A 17,933-nucleotide genomic window follows, 5' to 3' on the forward strand; every position below is an offset into this window, starting at 1 on the left:
CAAAGAATAGAGTCAGAATTTTTGTTATTCTAGTTTTAGCCTTATTTAAATGATTTCTGGGTCGAGGGAGGAAAAACAGGACCACAGTCTGTAGGATGGACCACATGACCATTTTTTGGTTAGTTGTCGCAGAGAAAAATTTAGTCCGATTTGATGAACTTACAAAATTGAACTTGGTAAAAAATGTGATGGGACACATGTGGACCATTGGCACCGTAGAAGAGCGCCACGAGTTTACACAGTGAGTGAGCGAGAGAAACGATATAATTTTGCCACCTCATCATGTGTGGGGAAAATGCGGGCGAGTCGCTACACGCTAGTGAGAGAGACTTCAAGTTCGTCGTCGCAGCCACCGTCTCGTCCGTTTGGAGTCTTTCGCAGTAAAGAAAGAGATTTTGACGCCTCTCCACCATGACATTACGTAAATGATGTGCTCTCTTTAATAAGAGAGATATTAAAAGAAAATGGAAAAGCCTAGGGAGGAAGGACAGGTGTGGATCCACATTTGTCATCTCTATTGTGGCTTCTGTTCAAACGCCGTATTCGTATAAATGGTTGTTGGATGTATATGCGTTCAAACGCTTTCCAATACCTGTCCAGCGAGTATAATTTTAAATAGTTGTACATGACTAATATGACTTCTGACGGTATCCAAGTAATGACGTACTTCTCTGTAGGTCAGTGCACATTAAAAAAGTGCTACGTCTAAATCCCGCACCAAGCTCCTGCAGGTTACGAAGAAAGACCAGTGACGTCAACACGGTTCATTCGCCGTCTCTCAGCCATCTGACAACTTCTCGCCCCAACGTCTGGGTCCATCATACACGCGTCGTTTTTCCTTAGGCATCTGTCTCGACCCCACCCAACCCCGCCGACATTGAACAAAATGTTCGCACCTCTCTCGCAGATGAGGAGACGGAGAGTGAAAAACCTTCGTGCCAGGATAGTGCGAAATTCTGGAGCCTGCAACCGGCGACAGAGGTGGAAGGGAAACCTCTCTCTTCTTTCTCCATGACTTAGTGGCAAAGTACAATCCTATCCTGAGTTCCTGATTTCGGTCGTCATGATTCGACCGCCATGAAAGGTTTACGTTTTGTGGAGAAACAAAGGCTTTTGGTAGTCCTTCTGTTATCGTCGTCTCTTTCAATGTGGTTTTGATTCTTTTCTGAAAAGTGAGAGCAATGGAGAATAAGAAATCGCTTCTTCGACTCCGCCTTCGGGTCACGGCTCGTAAGCGCTCCCGGACGCTCAAGCTATGCGATTCCGTCAAGAAGCTACGAGAGAGATACTCGTGTAATTCGGTGAAAAAACTGCAGCAGCGAGAGATTGGTGCTTTCAGGAAGATGGGCCGAGGGGCGGCATCGAATGCTCAGGAGAAATTTCGGAATTTTCAGCTACAGGTTGTATCTGGTGTTTCCCCGCTATATTTTAGTACTCGTGTTGGTGCTAGTTTTTTTTTTTTTTTTCTCTTTTGTTTTGATGGGATGGGGAGTTATTGAGTTTGTAGTTCATTGGAATTGGCAGATGCAAGTTATGTTGTTTAATTTTTGTTCGGGAGGTTTTCTTCAGAATACATGTTTCCTTTTCCGGAAGCGTTATGTTTGACTGGCGATTTTGCGATTCCTTCTCTTGTCCCATTTCTGGGATTTGGGCTTTCGTGAAATTTACTACTGATGCTCGCCCTTGGTTTTAAGCCGAAGATTGTTTTTGATGTTTTAGACTTTTTGGTTTCTCAGACAACAAGGACAGGTTCCGGTATTCTTTTTTGTTATACTGTTAGGTTGTGCATATAATTTGTTGTTTAAGCGACTTTCCTTTAGCATATGTGGAACTGGCTTGTTCTCTTGGTACCCTTTTTTTTCCTGTTTTTTTATACTGTGGTCTGATTGAATTTTGGTTCATATCAATTGCTTCTCATATGATTTATTCAAACTGGAAGTTTAGCTATTATATGATGGCTATAATTTTTATTGTGAGGTACAGTTGCTTATCGGTTGCAGTATCAGAAGCTTTTGTTCTTCTTGTTTGATTCGTATTTTGTACCATTGTCATAAATATTTCAGTGAAGTCATCAGAGTTCTTTTTAGATTGAGTAATACGTGTTTTGTTATCACTGAATTTGCACTGAATGCTGCCACTTTGATGTCAATTGCAACAGTCAAGATCATGTATTTTAGGATGTCCATTTAACATTCAAGCCTGAAGAAAATTTATGCATAGTGTCTTAATGCCCATGCATGTACACCCTCAAGTTCTGCTGACTATTCTCTTGCCACTTTCTTTGGGGAGGGGGGGAGCTACCGGTCTTTCACGTTATGTCCTAGGGAATATATCTAAATTTCAGTTGTTTGTTTGGTAGTAAAAACTAGGTTCTATGCTGATACAGGTCAAAGTACCTTTGCAAGTGCTAGATGTAGCAAATTCCTCCATCAGTTTGGTGGAATATTTAAATAAGTAAATGCTATATATTGATTTGGGAGTTTTGATTGTTTGAGTTCGTTACCCTTCTGAATAAGATTATCACATGTTGTCTCACAGATTTGTGCAAACAGGGATTCCACTGACCACATAGATTAACAGTGTTGGTGTCATAGTGAGTGAGACTAATTTTTTCTTCTTGAAATGTTGAGGATGCTTTCTTAGAGTGAAAACTGCAAAAGGGAGAGGTAGAGGAGCAGCATCAGCTCTCAAAATTACCACTTACAGCATGAGGAAATTGTCACCTAGATTTTGTTGAATAACTATGTTACAAGTTGGGTCCAACGGCCCATCCAAAATGACTAGCCAAGTTAGGAATCTTCTTTCCCAACTAATAAACCCAATAATTTTTTACTTATTTTTCCATGCGGGAAAATTCTTTCTAGTGTAAGCCATTTTTTTCTAGCTTCCATGTGTGAGCACATGCTTTGATACCATGTTAGAAGTTGGGTCTAAGGCTCATCCTAAAATGCCTAGCCACGTTAGGAACCCTCTTTCCCAATTAATAAACCAAAGATATTTTTACTTAATTTTTCACGTGGGACAATTCTTTTCAACAAACTCTATTTTTTCTATCATCTTTAATACAGTTTGTGAACCTTAATGAATACCATCTGGCTATGTTCAGGGGTCTACTGTGACCAACAATTTCTTCTAACTATTCTAGCTTCCGTGAGAGTGTGAACAACCACCTGATAATAATGCTGGAATCTCTTTAAGAATTTAAGGTGGAGAGATTTTTTCTTTCTTTACTTTCACTATCTATCTTGACTCCTTGAAGGACAGCACAAACTTCTGCTCAGGCCAAATCAGCCTGCAAGCAGGCCTCAGATGGGGAATAATGTTACTGCAATCTTCATTCCTTCTGGCTCCACCAACTTTTTTTATCTTAAGTTTGTGGCTGCCAACAGGAAGGGGAAAGCACGGACTGGGACTTGAAGGGTGGGTTTCAGTAATGAAAGTAAAATTTACTATTTTTTTGTTCAAAAATTGTATGTAGAATTTTCAACTTTGGAGCCTCTTTTGGAAGACCGAGAAATTCCCAAGATAGAGCAGCTGCATAGTTGTGATTTTTGTTAATGCTGTCCATAAGAGATCATAGAAAGATGCTGCCATATTTTTCAGGTTATGGACACAACTTCTTTTTCAAAAAAAAGGTTATGGACAACTTACCAGATTGGTTTGCTTTTCCAACTTCTTCTAAGCTTGAGTAATAAGTCTGCTACCTCAAGTTCTTTATCATTGTGTGCCCTAGTAGTCTGTAGTCTAGTATTATCTTGAATTTTGCTTACCAAACCGGAGACTTCAGGATTTCTTGCTCAAAACATTGAAGATACTTCTAGGAGGAAAGGCATTCGAATGGTGTCTTTTACTCTCTGTAGATTGAAAATGTAGGTTTTTGAAGTAGTGAGAATTTGCACTACAAAGTAGTGCCCGTGTGAAGAAAGTCCCTCAAAAGTGTTTGGTCACATCACCAAATGACTTGCTCCATTCTGAGGCGAGGCCTTGCTGGTGGGACACAAAGAAATTTGAAAAAAGCTGTGACCATTTTTCGTTATCTGCAGCATCATCATAGACGTTTAAATTTTGGTTCATTCAATTTCAATTTTACAAATTGAAGGTGTTTCAATATTTGGACGCTAAGAAATTAGCATATTTCATATTAGTTGTTCTGTTGAGTACTGGAAGAAGAAATGATCTGATCAGAGCTGTCTGAGGAAGTTTCAAATATGCCATGTAGCGTAAAGATCTGTTCATGTTGTTCTCCATGCTTCTCATATTTGTCCATGGAAGAAAACCACTTTATGCAACTGTTTTCTGCGCTGACAATGGCTGAATCAAATAAGTCTTCTCCTCCTTTTCTTCAGAAAAAAAAAAATTACTCTTGGCTTGATAAATGAGTTGTCAAGGATTGCATGAGTTAAGGAGAATTTCAATCCCAAACAAGTGCTTCATTGATTTTTTGGTCCAAATTAGATGAAGTACAAACGATATAGAAATGTTAAGAGAAAGATTATTGTGATATCTCATTCAGCCTCCACATATTTCATTTAGAAAACATTTATGTCAAAAAACTGCCTCTGTTTTGTAGTGCTATGAGTCTTTCCAATACCTGGAAAGTGAATCTTAATTTCAGGAGATACACTTATCAAGCTGAAACTATATATTATTGACTTCTCATTTTCCTGATTGAGATGTTGTTTCTAAGAGAAGCAGGCATGGATCTTTTTCTTTCCTCTTTCTTTATTTCCTAGTTGAGACAAAGGCTTTGTTCGTAAGCTATTTGGAAGTCACTTACGACTTCTCACCTCCTGTTGTTGTCTGAACTTTTTTAAGTCTTCTGATTGTTGTTTTGAGATGAGTGCCAAGGCATGGCATTTAGTGATTTAAGCTTACTTTTTTAGTAGTATTTTCTTTTAAGCTTTTTGTTTTTTTTTTGGATAACAATGAGAAGATGAGAGTCCGTTAAAACAGGAACAAGGTAAAATGCAAAGATACATTGCTGAGGGCAGAAGACAGGGGAACAGATGAAAGAAATAAAATGGAGGAGCACTTCAACATTATGAGTGAATCTCTTGTTTCTGTCTTCAATTTTGCAATTAATAATGGTTGACTTTCTTTGCCCATTCCCTTGCAATTTTGGTCGAAGTGTCTCTTCTTCAGTTTGCTGATTATAGCTTATGTTTTTTTTGTGGTTACATTGACCTGGTCACCAGTGTTAAAGCCCTTTTATTTATCCAGAACACATATTTGGCAAAAAGATGAATTGGGTGTGGTCCTCACTGTTTGCATATTTCTATCCTATTATCCTCCCACTTGTGTCTCCCTTTATTTCTTCGGCAGCCTTCTAAATCTCCCTGCTGTTGAGAGATTGAGCATTGACTTGTCGGACAGAAGGAGAAACTCCTCTCTCCTGCGGGCTGGCTACCTTAATCATGTCCACTCTTGCTGGACTGTGAAATTATTTTGTCTGTGTTTTTGCTGGTCAGGCAAGTATGGCCACCTATATTGAGGCCAAGAAGCTCTTTCTTTGGTGGCTTGGAGTAGTTTAAATTCTGCCTTGTCAAGTGGGAGGAAATTTGGAAAGTTAAGCGTTAAAGTTGAGTCTGGGATTATCCTAAATTACTAGCCAAATCTAGGTCATTTTCCCAACTAATAACTGCAAGGTTTTTGACATTAACTTATGTGGTATTATTCCCACTAACATTCTTTTCACATCCAGGCTTAACTAAGCAAACAAAAGGCCTAAAACATGGCAGTGAGTGCTGCACTTGTCATGTGGATTCTGGCTCATTCGAGCTCTATGATTCCATTTAGGCAGAGTTTTGTGCACTCCTAATTGGGCTTCATATTTCCACTAGCACATTCTTTGATCTTGTGGTTATCTAGACTCTTCAGCAGCCACCTCTTGTATTACCACTAGGAAACCCCCTTCATGGCACCTTATTATGATCTATTTGGAGATCTTAGACCTCTGCAAATTGTATCATGATCCCCAGTTTCCTCAAGCTGGAAGGGGCCTCCCTACAACTCCCTGTTGTTGGGGACACCTTTCCCTTACAGATGATCTCTTTTGGTTTTGTCATTCTTGTTTGAAAGTCAGCTATATTTTGTCTGTTGTTGCTGTCTGAGTTTTCAATCCTCTTGTTGTTGTTTTGAGATTAAGTGGGTTTTGTAGCATATGGGTTTGGTCTTCTCTTGTACTTGTTGGAATCGGATAGATTCATGTGCCTAGGAAGTGTAAGCAACTGCCTAATTCATTTCAAACTCTATGGTTAGGCTGAAATTTCTAATAGTGGTGCCAACAAATTTAGGAGAGGCCTTTTTAGGCAACATTGGTCCACTTGTGCATCGAAATCTTTAATACCTGTTTCTTGGAGGCTAACTCACAGACTGCCAAGTAATCTAATTTCATGATGAAGTGCTATGTATGGTTTAGGAATTCATGCTTGCGGCCATTTTCTTATGATGCATTAATTTGTTATGGAGATAGAGTAGCCATTTTATATGTTTTTGGAATGAGCTATGTTATATTTTTCTTTTGTAATCTGAGGAGAACCTCAACAAGGTTTATATATTATTTCAACTAGTTAATTTTTTCAAAGATAAAAATTATTTGTAATAGTAATTAATTAATACTTATATATTTTATCTACTTACATTATGAATTCTGAAATGTGCTGAAAAGCATGTTCTGCAATCATTTGGCAACCCTTAAACAAGTCAAAACAGCCCGAATGGCCTAGCATAGTGACTGGATCAGCAAAGTCTGAAAGTCTTTGTATTGGAGTTCTTTATGTCCTTTATTACATGGACATATTATCTCCCTGTTGATTACACATTTTGGTAGATAATTATGTAATACGGATCCTGGTTATCATGTTCCTTCACAGGGTATCCAGCAGTTTCATGTCTGGTTGTTGGAGAAACTCGTATGCCTTTTCTTTGGCAGTGAAGGTGTGTTTCATTGCCAATAAGAAATTGTCTCGAATTTGCTCCAACCCTAAGCCCTCTGTTTTAGGTTTACCCCTGGCCCATGACTGTTCTTTGATTGAATTAATTTTTGTTCTGTGGAACATTGAGTGTATCATAGCTCAAAAGAAATTGAGAAGCAAAGAAAAAAGTAAAATGAGATTAAGTTCTTGGTCTGTGGAACATGCAGTGTATCATAGCGCAAGAGAAATTGTAAGCAAAAAAAAAAGTAAAATGAGATTAGGTCATTGGCTCAATAGCTAAGGGGAATTTCTAACTTGATGTCTTGGGTTCAAGACTCATCAGGGTTATGGGTTAACATGCGTGGGTGATCAACATTCACAAAGGGAAAAAAGTTAAAACCTGTGTGAAAGGTATTTCAAATTTGCCTTTATTTTTTCTCCAGACTATTTCTTTTTTAAAGGAGACTATACTTTTTTCATCTTATTTTATTTGTCAAACAGTGATGTCTACTATTCAAAGAGAAAAAATACTCACTACTTTTTGCATATATTAATGCAGGAAGAATTCGATACGTACGATACAAAAGCTCACTGGTTTCTTAGGTTACAATTTCTCAAGAAGAGATCCAAAATTATAGAGATAGTAGCGGCGAAGGATGTTATATTTGCTCTGGCGCAGTCCGGTCTCTGTGCTGCTTTTAGTAGGAGTAAGTTCTATGCTTATGGATTTATATATATATATATATATATATATATTTTTTTTTTTTTTTTTTTTTTTTTTTTGTGATACTGATGCTATCTGTCACTTGTATTCTCTTGGCAGCAACCAACCAACGCATTTGTTTCCTCAATATCAGCCCTGATGAAGTTATTAGAAGTCTCTTTTATAACAAGAATAATGATTCTCTGATCACTGTATCAGTTTATGCCTCTGATCACTTTAGCTCCTTGAAGTGCCGGACTACCCCTATTGAGTAAGAAGTTTTAATTCTTTTCGGTAAATAATGAAAGATTTTTAGGTTTTTTTAATGAAATCAGAACTTTATTCAAGGAGAAGAGAAGAGTAAAAACCTAATCAAGGAGCACTCCCTTTACAACAAGGGATTGGAGGGAGGCTCCAATTCTAATAAAAGATCTTTGGTTTTACCAATTGGTTCTTTGATATGTTCTACTAAGTGATGAAGCAACTTGTTTGACAATGATCCGAGCACTTCTCTTCCTCGTTCTAGGTCAAATGTACATGCATTCTCTTTTTCCCTAATTATTTCTAGTTTTCTTAGCCTTCAAAAGCAAATCGAAGTGCTTGTTGGTCCTTGCTTAAGCATCCTTGATCATGGCTGCTCCAGCTAAATAGGACTTTGAGCTGACAATTCATTAGAAATATTGCAGATATATTAGGCGCAACCAATTGGATGCTGGGTTCCCTCTTTTTGAATCAGAATCACTAAGGTGGCCTGGTTTCGTGGAATTTGATGATGTGAATGGGAAAGTGCTAACTTATTCTGCGCAGGATGGGTATGTATTCTGTTCTACTTGGTTGTTTTAGTCCAGCTCCATGCTCTAGGTGCTAAACTAATGTAAGGTGCTTCATATGGCAGCATTTACAAGGTGTTTGATCTGAAGAACTACTCTTTCCTGTATTCAATATCTGATAAAAATGTTCAAGAGATCAAAATCAGGTTCAGACTCCCTCCCTCTCTTTCTCTCTCTCTCAATATTAATGGTTTGACAGTGACTTGCCTTTCCAGTATATCTGATTTTGGAATAAATTTTTGTTGATGACAGCCCAGGAATTATGCTTCTAATATTCCATAGAGCCCCTGGATATGTGCCTCTTAAGATACTTTCAATTGAAGATGGAACTGTGTTGAAATCTTTTAACCACTTATTACATCGTAACAAGAAGGTTGATTTCATCGAGCAGTTCAATGAGAAACTTCTGGTCAAACAAGAAAACGAGAACTTGCAAATTCTTGATGTGAGATTCTCTATCTCTTTCGCTCTGTTTGTGCTTTGTGTCGTCTTCATCTTATCCTATCTATTTTGGGATCGGATACATGAATATTGCTCTCAATTGTTGTTTCCCATGTGTTTAGCTCTCTATATTAGTTGTATTTCGGTAAGTCTGTTGTCACTGATGTCTGTTTTTGGGGTTGTGGCCTGTTCTAATGTCAAATCCTTCTTTGATCAGGTTAGGAACTCAAAACTGACTGAAGTAAGCAGAACCGAGTTCATGACTCCTTCAGCATTCATTTTCCTGTATGAAAACCACCTTTTCTTAACCTTTCTGAACAGAACCGTCGCAGTTTGGAATTTTAGGGGGGAACTAGTTACTTCATTTGAAGACCACCTGTTGTGGCATCCTGACTGCAACACCAACAACATTTATATAACAAGTGATCAGGACCTAATAATATCATACTGTAAAGCGGAAGAGGGGTCCGAGGATGATGGTGAAGGTAATAGGGAGAGACTCTTTTGCTGCTTATTTTTGTCTTTTCTCTATCACCCTTGTTTTGGTATTGTGTGAGAGTCGGCTCTTCCTTGACAGGCCCAGATGCTCTTCTTGGTCTTTTAATTCTTGGAAATGCCTTACGCAGGTTGTGCAATAGGATCCATCAACATGAGCAACATCCTGACAGGGAAATGCATAGCCAAGATATGCGCAAGTGATCCCAACATCCAGATCAGTCCACGAGGCAGAGTTGGGCGATCATGGATACGGAGCACCGTCAGAGAAGCACTTGAAGATGTTACAGCCCTTTTCTATGATGAGGACAGGAATGAGATATACACGGGCAACAAGCAAGGATTGATACATGTGTGGTCAAATTAGTTGGAAATGCTCTAGTCAGGTGTAATGTATGAGATCTCATTATCAAGCTTGTATTATATAAATCCCATTTTCTGACTAAAATTTACACATAAAAGCCATGTACAGAATGATTTGGGATTTTATTTTGTTATTTTGATGTTGGACTAGAGTTGCATAAAGAAGAAAGAATCTCTTCAATATGGGATGGATTGTGTTTGTTGCAAATCAAAATGTACAACCATAATGGTGCACTTCCAAGGTATACAATTTGAATAACTAGGGAACCTTACAAGTCTAGAGGTTAAAAACAAAAAACAAATTTAGATTGGCAAAGTTCATTATATTAGTCAAGAGCTCTTTGATGCCACTGGGAAGAGAACAAATTTGTGACATGAGAGTCTAAGTGAGAAAAACAAAGATACAAGTGTTAGACTTGATGTCTAACAATAATAAAATAAACGTCATAGAAAATAGATATTAAATCCTCCATAATTCCATTATCATGAAAGTCTTACTTATATTATAGAATTGAAATAAGAATTGAAATAAGAAGAATAAAGAGAGTGTACCTTTCATCTTGAAGAATATAAATAGAACTTAAAGTGCATAAGATAACCTTTGATAATTCGTTTACAAGTGATAAGTTTGCTTCTGTTCAGCCAGACTGGGTGTGCAAATAGCCTTAGCCTCACTTGTAAGACCATAGAAGAATTTAGGTATAGTACTAATGACTATTCATAAGGATACTTTTCCTGAGTTAAGATACATCTCCTTATGCCCAAGGGATGTGTCCAGTTAATGCACCCAATGAATCTATCTTTACAGGGAGATGTACTGGCCATTATTCCCTGTACTGAACATTCAATGACAAAATATCTAGAAGTGGGCCCCATGCTTCTAATATCATGGTAATTTTATTTTATAAATAATATATTTAAATCCATAATTCCAACAGCAAGTTGGTTTTTTTTGGGAATCCCTAATTTTAATCAATCATGAAGGCTATGAGGGTAATAATTAAAATGGGTATGCTTTTTTAATTACATCTTCTGATTTTTTCTACATTTATTTCGTTACTTGCTTTACTTATTTAAACTAAATAAAATCAAGTCATCAACTAAATTTAAACTATAAAATCAATCTTGTGTGGAGATGGAGACTTCTTTCTTTTAATTTCTCTTTTGTTGCGTTTCTCTCTCACTTTCTCCCGAACCAAACAGGGATCTCTTGTCTTAGTCTTTGCTCCTCACCGCAACTCCATCGTTGTCCGCTCCGCCATCGCTCTCCCTAACCCTTAGTTCCTTGCTTCTCTCCATCGCTTCTCCAGGCGGCTGCCAGGTAGCAGCTAGCATCTGTCATCTTTTCACTCTCAAAATTGCCCCCAAATCGGATATTACAAACTCAAAGGACTTGCAGCTTTGGACATACACAATCAAAGAGGTTTGATTTTCTTTTTTATTTACTAGTTAATACATATAATTTGAAAAATATCTGTCCCTTTTTGGGATCTTCGCATGTTGGAGTTTTTCTCTTTTTGAATAATAGCATATTGGGGTTATTGATCCCCTTTTTGTTGGTTTAAGGAAATCTGATTGTTCGTTGTTCTCCTAGATTTCAAGGTTTCTTTTTCATAGTTTGAGGTTAAGGTTTTTGAGTAACTACGTCTGCCCCGGGTAACGTTTCCTCCAATTTTGGTAGCCATATAGGCCAATTCATTCTGGTCATGTCTACACTACTGATTTGTTATTGTCAGGTAATATTTTGATATTTCTGTCATCTTAAGAGTAGTTTAAATTGACATATCCTTGCTTTCTCCTTTGCGGTTTGAAACTAATTGGTTGATGAATCTGGAAATTTCATTCCTGATTGAAGTTGTCACTTTTTCCCGATTTAACCATGCAGACTTGTATTTTTTTTGCATAAAAATGTTGCTTCTTGTGGGTTCTTCTATCCACCACATTTGTGATTCATGGGAATATGCTCATGGATGTTTAATTCTTCATCTCCCAATTTCGGCAGTGACAAATAATTTTTTTATATTTTATTTATTTTAATTTTTTTGCTTAATATCCTACACCTGCCGCCATACTTCTTGAACCTTGATCTTCAACCTTCCATAAATATACACAAGCACATTTGAGCTATGTATGCGGTATTCTTCATTATAAAGGTCATTTCCTTGATAATAAGGAACAAACTTTGAGCAAGTTTGATTAAAATACAGTTGCTAGTCTGTTTACTTCTTTTACTTCTTTCACCTTCCATCCAAATTTTGGAATCATGCTTGTGCTTGTCTTTTCTTTATATTATATAAATTGTGTCAAGTGTAGCTGGCTTTTTCATGCCTCCTATTTTTTTTTTCTCATTAACTTACAAGTTAGGAGCTGATTTATTGACTTTCTCATGACATGTTGGTGTTGATGGTTCCAACTTTATGAGCTTTTGTTGTCTTTTCAGTGCTTTGATTTTCTTGTCACAAATTGCCTTAGCTAAGAACTTTGGCATGCAGGTCTAGCTTTGGAGTCAAGAGAGTGTCCTTTGCATTTGACAAGGGTTTTCGGGATGTTGTTATGTTGGTTAATATATGTTTCTTATTAGTAATAATGTCTCTGACTTTGCCAAGTTCACTAGACTTTTGCTCACTTATCCTCGGCATTGGAAATCAAAATTTTTACCTGCCCAATATATAATAAGCTTCAATAATTGAAACTATTCTTCGGTCTTCCCATTTTAGGTTCGTTGATGAAATCTTTACCAGAGGAAAAAATCTGAGTTGTTGAAGTATCCAATTCCTAATGAAGTACTCTGGCATCTAAGTGCTTCTGAAACTGGCCAACCATCTCCCATTTTCTTTTCTTTAGGCCTTTCAGTTTAGATTCACAAGGTATTTGTTACGGTTACATACCTTATGCTCCTTGTTGATAATCATGCTCCAGATGTCATATGAATATGATCAAGGATAGTAAACCGTATGTTTTACCTCCACTTGGGAAATTCAGCTCTTCAGTTCAGTATTTCTTATAAATGTCACTCTTCTAGATGCTATAAGAAAATAATTGTAGATCTTGTTGCTTAACTTGTAATGCAGCAGGTTAACTGGGTATTCTGAGTTAGATCTCAGAAATATCACGTCACTACTTTTTATGCTTTAAGAAATAAAAAAAACTTAAATGGTGTTTATCTTGGGGTAGCATAAAATGGCTTGATAGTTTTTCTGGAATTTCTGAATTTTCCTACCCGTTTTTAGCTGGACTTAGCAACATTCCTTGTTGGTTTCCTTAGCTATGTCCTTTATATTTGAAGTTTTTTATTGAATGTTGTTCAGCTTCTCTCTTATGCTTTGTGAAAACTTGTGGGAATTGCACGATCCATGTTCAAGATTTCATGCTTAGAGCTTCCAAGACTTGAAAGAAGAGGAGGACATCTATGATTCATGGCCTATTTTAGGGTCTGCTGAGTTTTGATGTTTTGATTTCTTTTTCTTTTCGCAGAAGGCAGGTTATTTAGATAGGTGATTATTTTCCTCCTCAATTAGGGACTCAGTTTTAATAGTGATAATTAACAGTTGCATTTACTGGAATACAATGAACAGTTCATCAACAAATCTATGGATGCAAAAGTTTTGCACAAGTGCCCCAAATAAGTTTTGTCGTTTCAAGATGAACCCCATTATTTGCCACATTTTCTTCCGTCCTGTTATTCAGCCAACTAATGACAAGAGTGTCTTCCTGAAGCCATTTCTTAAATAGAATATCCTATTCATGAACAATAGGAGGTGGCTTAATGAGATGATCAGATAAGTCTCAGGTAATAAGGAACCGCTTAAAATATTGGTACAGTTCAAGTAATTTGATAATCCTTTAAGGGGGATAGTGGTAATCTTGAGCAACTTAATTTTACCATAAATATGTGAAAAATCTCTTCAGCCATAGGTTATAATTTTGATTAATCACAAATATGAATCTTGAGATAGATTCACAATATGCAGCATGCACGAAAATTTCAGCAAGTTTCAAACTTAATATTTCAAGCCAATCAACCAAGAAAACTACAATTCGATGGTGTGCATGCAATATTAGAAGTTTAGGTAATATGTGGCTGTGTCCTTATTGAAAAAAAGGACTCAAATAAAGTAAGGCCTGAAACTTCGACACTCTCGTCCTAGAGAGTTTTATTTCAGTATGTAATATGATGTCATTATTCAAGAAGGACTCAAAAAATAAATCTCGAGCAGCCTGTACCTGAGAGCAGAGGTAGGTAACTCATGGAAGTTTGGATTTGTAGGACTCTTCCAATCACCAGAGCGCTGAACAGGGGTTTTTAAGATTTCCTTGAGATTCTTTCTTGGAATTCAGATCACCAACAACCAATGTTTAGCAGCAGTTCAAGAAAGACTTTAGCAGCAACACATGAATAACTTCTGCTGCTCTTATACTCCTTCCCAGCCAATAAGGTAAAGAAGATAGGATAGCTCAAGAATACATCTCAAGCTCATGAAGCCAGATAATTCCTGAGGTTCATCTACTCTCGTTGGAGGCGGCTAAGTCGAGTTTAAAACTCTATAGCTCTTAGGTAGTGCAAGACAAGCATGAAAAATCAAGTCTTGAAGCATACAACAGCGTGCATGTATGGGTTAATGTATCAGGTTTGATTCTGATGAAAATTCCTGAACTATTGCACACATCCACTGTGTTTTAGACTTCAGGTATAGAAGAAAAACACAAAACCGAGTTGAATCAACTTCAGCAACTCAGTAGTAGCTTGTCCCATATATATATATATATATATATATATATATATATAGAGAGAGAGAGAGAGAGAGAGAGAGAGAGAGAGAGAGAGAGAGAGAGCTTATGTTGTAAGGCATCACTTTGAGTTTGCGAAGATTGTTTCTAAGGTTGCTTCTCAGATACTAAGTGTGCTTCCTGAACTTGTAAGTATATCTATAATTTGAATATATTTTATATTTCCTCTATTTCGATTCTCTTCCGTTTGTAATTGGTAAGAGAGAGAGAGAGAGAGAGAGAGAGAGCTGATTAGGGTTTCGAAGTTAAACCCTATTCCTCCCCTCAAGCTTTATATAATCACTTAAAGATGATTATGTAATCACTCAAGCTTTTATATAATCACATTGTAGATGAACATGTAATATTCAGATTCAGACACTTCTAATTTCTATTTCTGGAGCACAAACTTTAATTTCTAAAGGAATTTAAACTCCTTCAAGTCTGTTGCTGTCTCAATCACTGCTTTTTATCTCACATCATGAATTATGTATGTATCTGTCATGTCCATTTGAACTGTATGTTAGTTTTAAGATGTCTGTTCTGATTGCTTTGTTTAGTACTTTACACACTTCCTGGAGTTCTTCGGTGTCAAATATTAATTTTTTGTTTCTTCAACAGGGATGGGCTCCGCTTCAGATTCATGGTTGAGAGAATTTAGTGAAGCTGCTAAACTTGCTGATGACATAACTGCTAGAATTTCTGAGAGAAACTCACTTCCTGCTTCTGGACCTGATACACAGAGGCATTTATCAGCAATAAGGAGGAAGATAACCATTCTTGGAACCAGACTTGATAGCTTAGAATCCCTTCTGCCCAAGCTTCCTAGTAAGCAGCCGATGTATGTGCTTTGCTTCAATTTTTGTGTTTTTTTGAGGAAATTAAAAAAATAGTAAATAAATTATTTTATCCTTGACAATAATCTCTCCACAAAGTGGGAAATTATTTCTAGCTTATATGAATTCCTTGACAGGAATTGCATGTCTTACACGTTGTCCTAAATTTCCTTTTAATTTGCCAAATAAAAAAGCTGATAGCACTTCATACAGCAAGCAATGCTTTTTCTTGAGTTACATGCTTTATGTAGTTTGTCAGCTAAACTGTTGGTGTAAGTTGTATCATATCTTTGCTGTAAAGTAGTCATACTTGTCTAAAAAAAAAAAGGCTTCGTTTTAATTGGAATTTTGACTAACAGTTGAATACTGTCCAGTCATGATCAGTGTTGGAATAGTAGGGAGTTCTTGCTATGATTCTCTTCAGTGAATCATCGCCACTGATTATTGTAGTATTATTGAGCTTGATTACTCCATCAAGATTGTATATGTTGACAGTTTTTACATCATACCTAAAAAACCAACGTTGGTTTTGAAGTAACACACATTAGAATAAGACTACCTATGCAGCTGTGATGTGTATAATGGTGAGACTTGGCTAATGGCATGGGTGCTGCCTGTAAAATTTTACAGCACAAGTGAGCTTGCTAGCACTGCCCCTATGCACAATGTGGCAGTCAGTCTGAAGCAACAGGTCAACCATCAAGATAGTAATCTGACATGTTTGTCATGTTTTATGCAGAACGGAGAAGGAGATGCTTAAGCGTCAAGACATGCTTGTTAATTTAAGATCCAAATCTAACCAGATGGCTTCTGCTTTAAGCATGTCAAATGCGGCTAATAGGTGAGTGTCTTCCTCAACTATCAATTATTTATCCATACTACATGAGTTCCATTGCCCCTTTTGCATCAGGAGGCAGTATGGCATGTTCGTCCACTTTAGAGGCATTCTTTGCTGGGTTTAAGGTGGAAGCTTTGAGATAACAGTGGTAAAATCATGGATATTGTTATTGTTGTGGCCAGGGAATATTTACTTGGAAAGGATAAAAAGACAGCTGATGACATCAGCAGAACAGTAGGGTTGGACAACCATGGGCATGTTGGCCTACAACGACAGATTATGAAGGGCAAGTTATAAAATCTCCTTTACCTCTTTTAGATGACCTTTACATCTATTTCACTTTCTCCTTTTCTTGTCTAATCCAGAGCAAGATGAGGGTCTAGAAAAGCTGGAAGAAACTGTTATCAGCACCAAGCACATAGCATTGGCTGTTAACGAGGAACTCGACCTACACACAAGACTTCTTGTATGATTGGCTCTAATTTTCTTTCCCTTGAATTTCTGCATTTTTTCATACCTGTGCTCCATTCTTCTCTATGTCTTATGTCTCATTTGTTTTTTTTTTTTTTTGCAGGATAACCTGGATCAGCATGTGGATTCGACTGATTCACGTTTACAGGTTTTATTCACTACTTGAAAAACTTAAAAAATTTCTAGTCTTTTTACTTTTTCTTTTGACATCATTATTTTGAGGTGGTTTGCTAATCATTCCAGTGTTATGAAAATGCAGAGAGTGCAGAAGAAACTGGCATTCCTGAATAAGCGTACAAAGGGAGGGTGCTCTTGCATGTGTTTGCTGCTGGCAGTAGTCGGTATCGTGATTCTGATAGTTGTGATATGGGCTCTGATCAAGTACTTGTGAGATGTGAGATTCATCAGGTGTGTCTTTGGAAGTTTGCTTGTGTGAATATTATTTTTCATGTTTGTGTTTTTGAATTCTGATGCTATAAACATTAACAGTTCTTTGTGGAGTTTCAAAGACCGTACCGATGTGCTTCATCTACCATGTAAAGCTTTGCTCACGTTCTGTAGGACAGTCGAGTGAGACCATTCCTCAATTGGAACCAACCTCATCTCCATAAGTATTAATCCCATAAGTTAATATTTTTACTGAAATACATTCATTATATATTTACTCTTTCAGTGGGTGTTCATATGAGACTCTATATCATAAGTAAAAGAAGAAAGAGTTGACCACATATTATATGAGTTTGGCACAAATGCAAGAGTCAATTTTTTTTTTTTTTTTTTTTTGAAGAGGATTAATAGACAACTGTTAGAAAGAAAAATGAGTCGAGTACATGCATATGGAGGCGAGCATAGAAGCAAAGAATCAAAGCCTAAAGAAGAATAAAATCCATATTGAAACACAAAAAGAAGTCAACCCCATAACGGAGGAGTCGACTACTACAGGAAAGAGTAGTGTGTAGGAGTCGACAACTACAAGAGAGTAGTGTAGAGTCGACTATATCTAAAGGGTTCAACCCAAGTTGAAGGTAAAGAAAGGGAAGGATTTGACCCCTATAGGAAGCAAAAGACATATGGCTCGAGTTAGACAAATGATTCGACCCCGAGTAGTAAGTATGAAATTCCAAGAGCCATAACTTTGGTTGTAGGCCTTTAATTTGTGTAAGTGTCATATCAAAATTATAAGCACCACAAGTAGAATTTAATAAGTATTTTTTAAAAAAAATAACTATTTTTTATAAGAGTAGTTACAAACAAGCCAAATAGTGTGCAACAATT

General features: G+C 37.0%; 2 protein-coding genes across 3 annotated transcripts; both read left to right on the plus strand.

The window, feature by feature from the left end:
- The first annotated feature begins 928 nt into the window (after positions 1-928).
- On the plus strand, positions 929-9,927 carry LOC137956410 (uncharacterized). The gene is made up of 8 exons (XM_068803895.1): positions 929-1,400; positions 7,474-7,621; positions 7,738-7,888; positions 8,304-8,429; positions 8,513-8,593; positions 8,700-8,892; positions 9,106-9,373; positions 9,515-9,927. The coding sequence occupies exons 1-8, from the start codon at positions 1,182-1,184 to the stop codon at positions 9,748-9,750; spliced, it is 1,422 nt and encodes a 473-aa protein (XP_068659996.1). The 5' UTR covers positions 929-1,181; the 3' UTR covers positions 9,751-9,927.
- Positions 9,928-10,914: 987 nt separating this feature from the next.
- Positions 10,915-17,349, plus strand: LOC137956195 (syntaxin-52-like). Of its 2 annotated transcripts, XM_068803574.1 has the most exons (8): positions 10,915-11,169; positions 15,135-15,354; positions 16,089-16,190; positions 16,370-16,473; positions 16,553-16,653; positions 16,762-16,806; positions 16,918-17,066; positions 17,148-17,349. In XM_068803574.1, exons 2-7 carry the CDS (start codon positions 15,137-15,139, stop codon positions 17,047-17,049), a joined length of 702 nt encoding a protein of 233 aa, XP_068659675.1. In that variant the 5' UTR covers positions 10,915-11,169; positions 15,135-15,136; the 3' UTR covers positions 17,050-17,066; positions 17,148-17,349. The 2 variants fall into 2 exon arrangements, with proteins under 2 accessions (XP_068659675.1, XP_068659673.1); XM_068803572.1 differs by having other exon boundaries at positions 16,918-17,166.
- Positions 17,350-17,933: the final 584 nt, after the last annotated feature.

This window comes from Aristolochia californica, unplaced genomic scaffold (assembly GCF_029961685.1).
Source record: "Aristolochia californica isolate CCGP_79_NKW_82.1479 unplaced genomic scaffold, dmAriCali1.0.hap1 SCAF_2, whole genome shotgun sequence".
Taxonomy (NCBI): Eukaryota; Viridiplantae; Streptophyta; class Magnoliopsida; order Piperales; family Aristolochiaceae; genus Aristolochia; species Aristolochia californica.

Excerpts from the sequence above, each read along its gene's own strand:
- LOC137956410 (XM_068803895.1), top strand. The coding sequence starts at position 1,182 with ATGGAGAATAAGAAATCGCTTCTTCGACTCCGCCTTCGGGTCACGGCT. Across the intron at positions 1,401-7,473 it reads TTCGGAATTTTCAGCTACAG|GAAGAATTCGATACGTACGA; the intron begins GTTGTATCTGGT and ends ATATTAATGCAG. Across the intron at positions 7,622-7,737 it reads CTGTGCTGCTTTTAGTAGGA|CAACCAACCAACGCATTTGT; the intron begins GTAAGTTCTATG and ends TTCTCTTGGCAG.
- LOC137956195 (XM_068803574.1), top strand. The coding sequence starts at position 15,137 with ATGGGCTCCGCTTCAGATTCATGGTTGAGAGAATTTAGTGAAGCTGCT. Across the intron at positions 16,654-16,761 it reads ACCTACACACAAGACTTCTT|GATAACCTGGATCAGCATGT; the intron begins GTATGATTGGCT and ends TTTTTTTTGCAG. Across the intron at positions 16,807-16,917 it reads CGACTGATTCACGTTTACAG|AGAGTGCAGAAGAAACTGGC; the intron begins GTTTTATTCACT and ends ATGAAAATGCAG.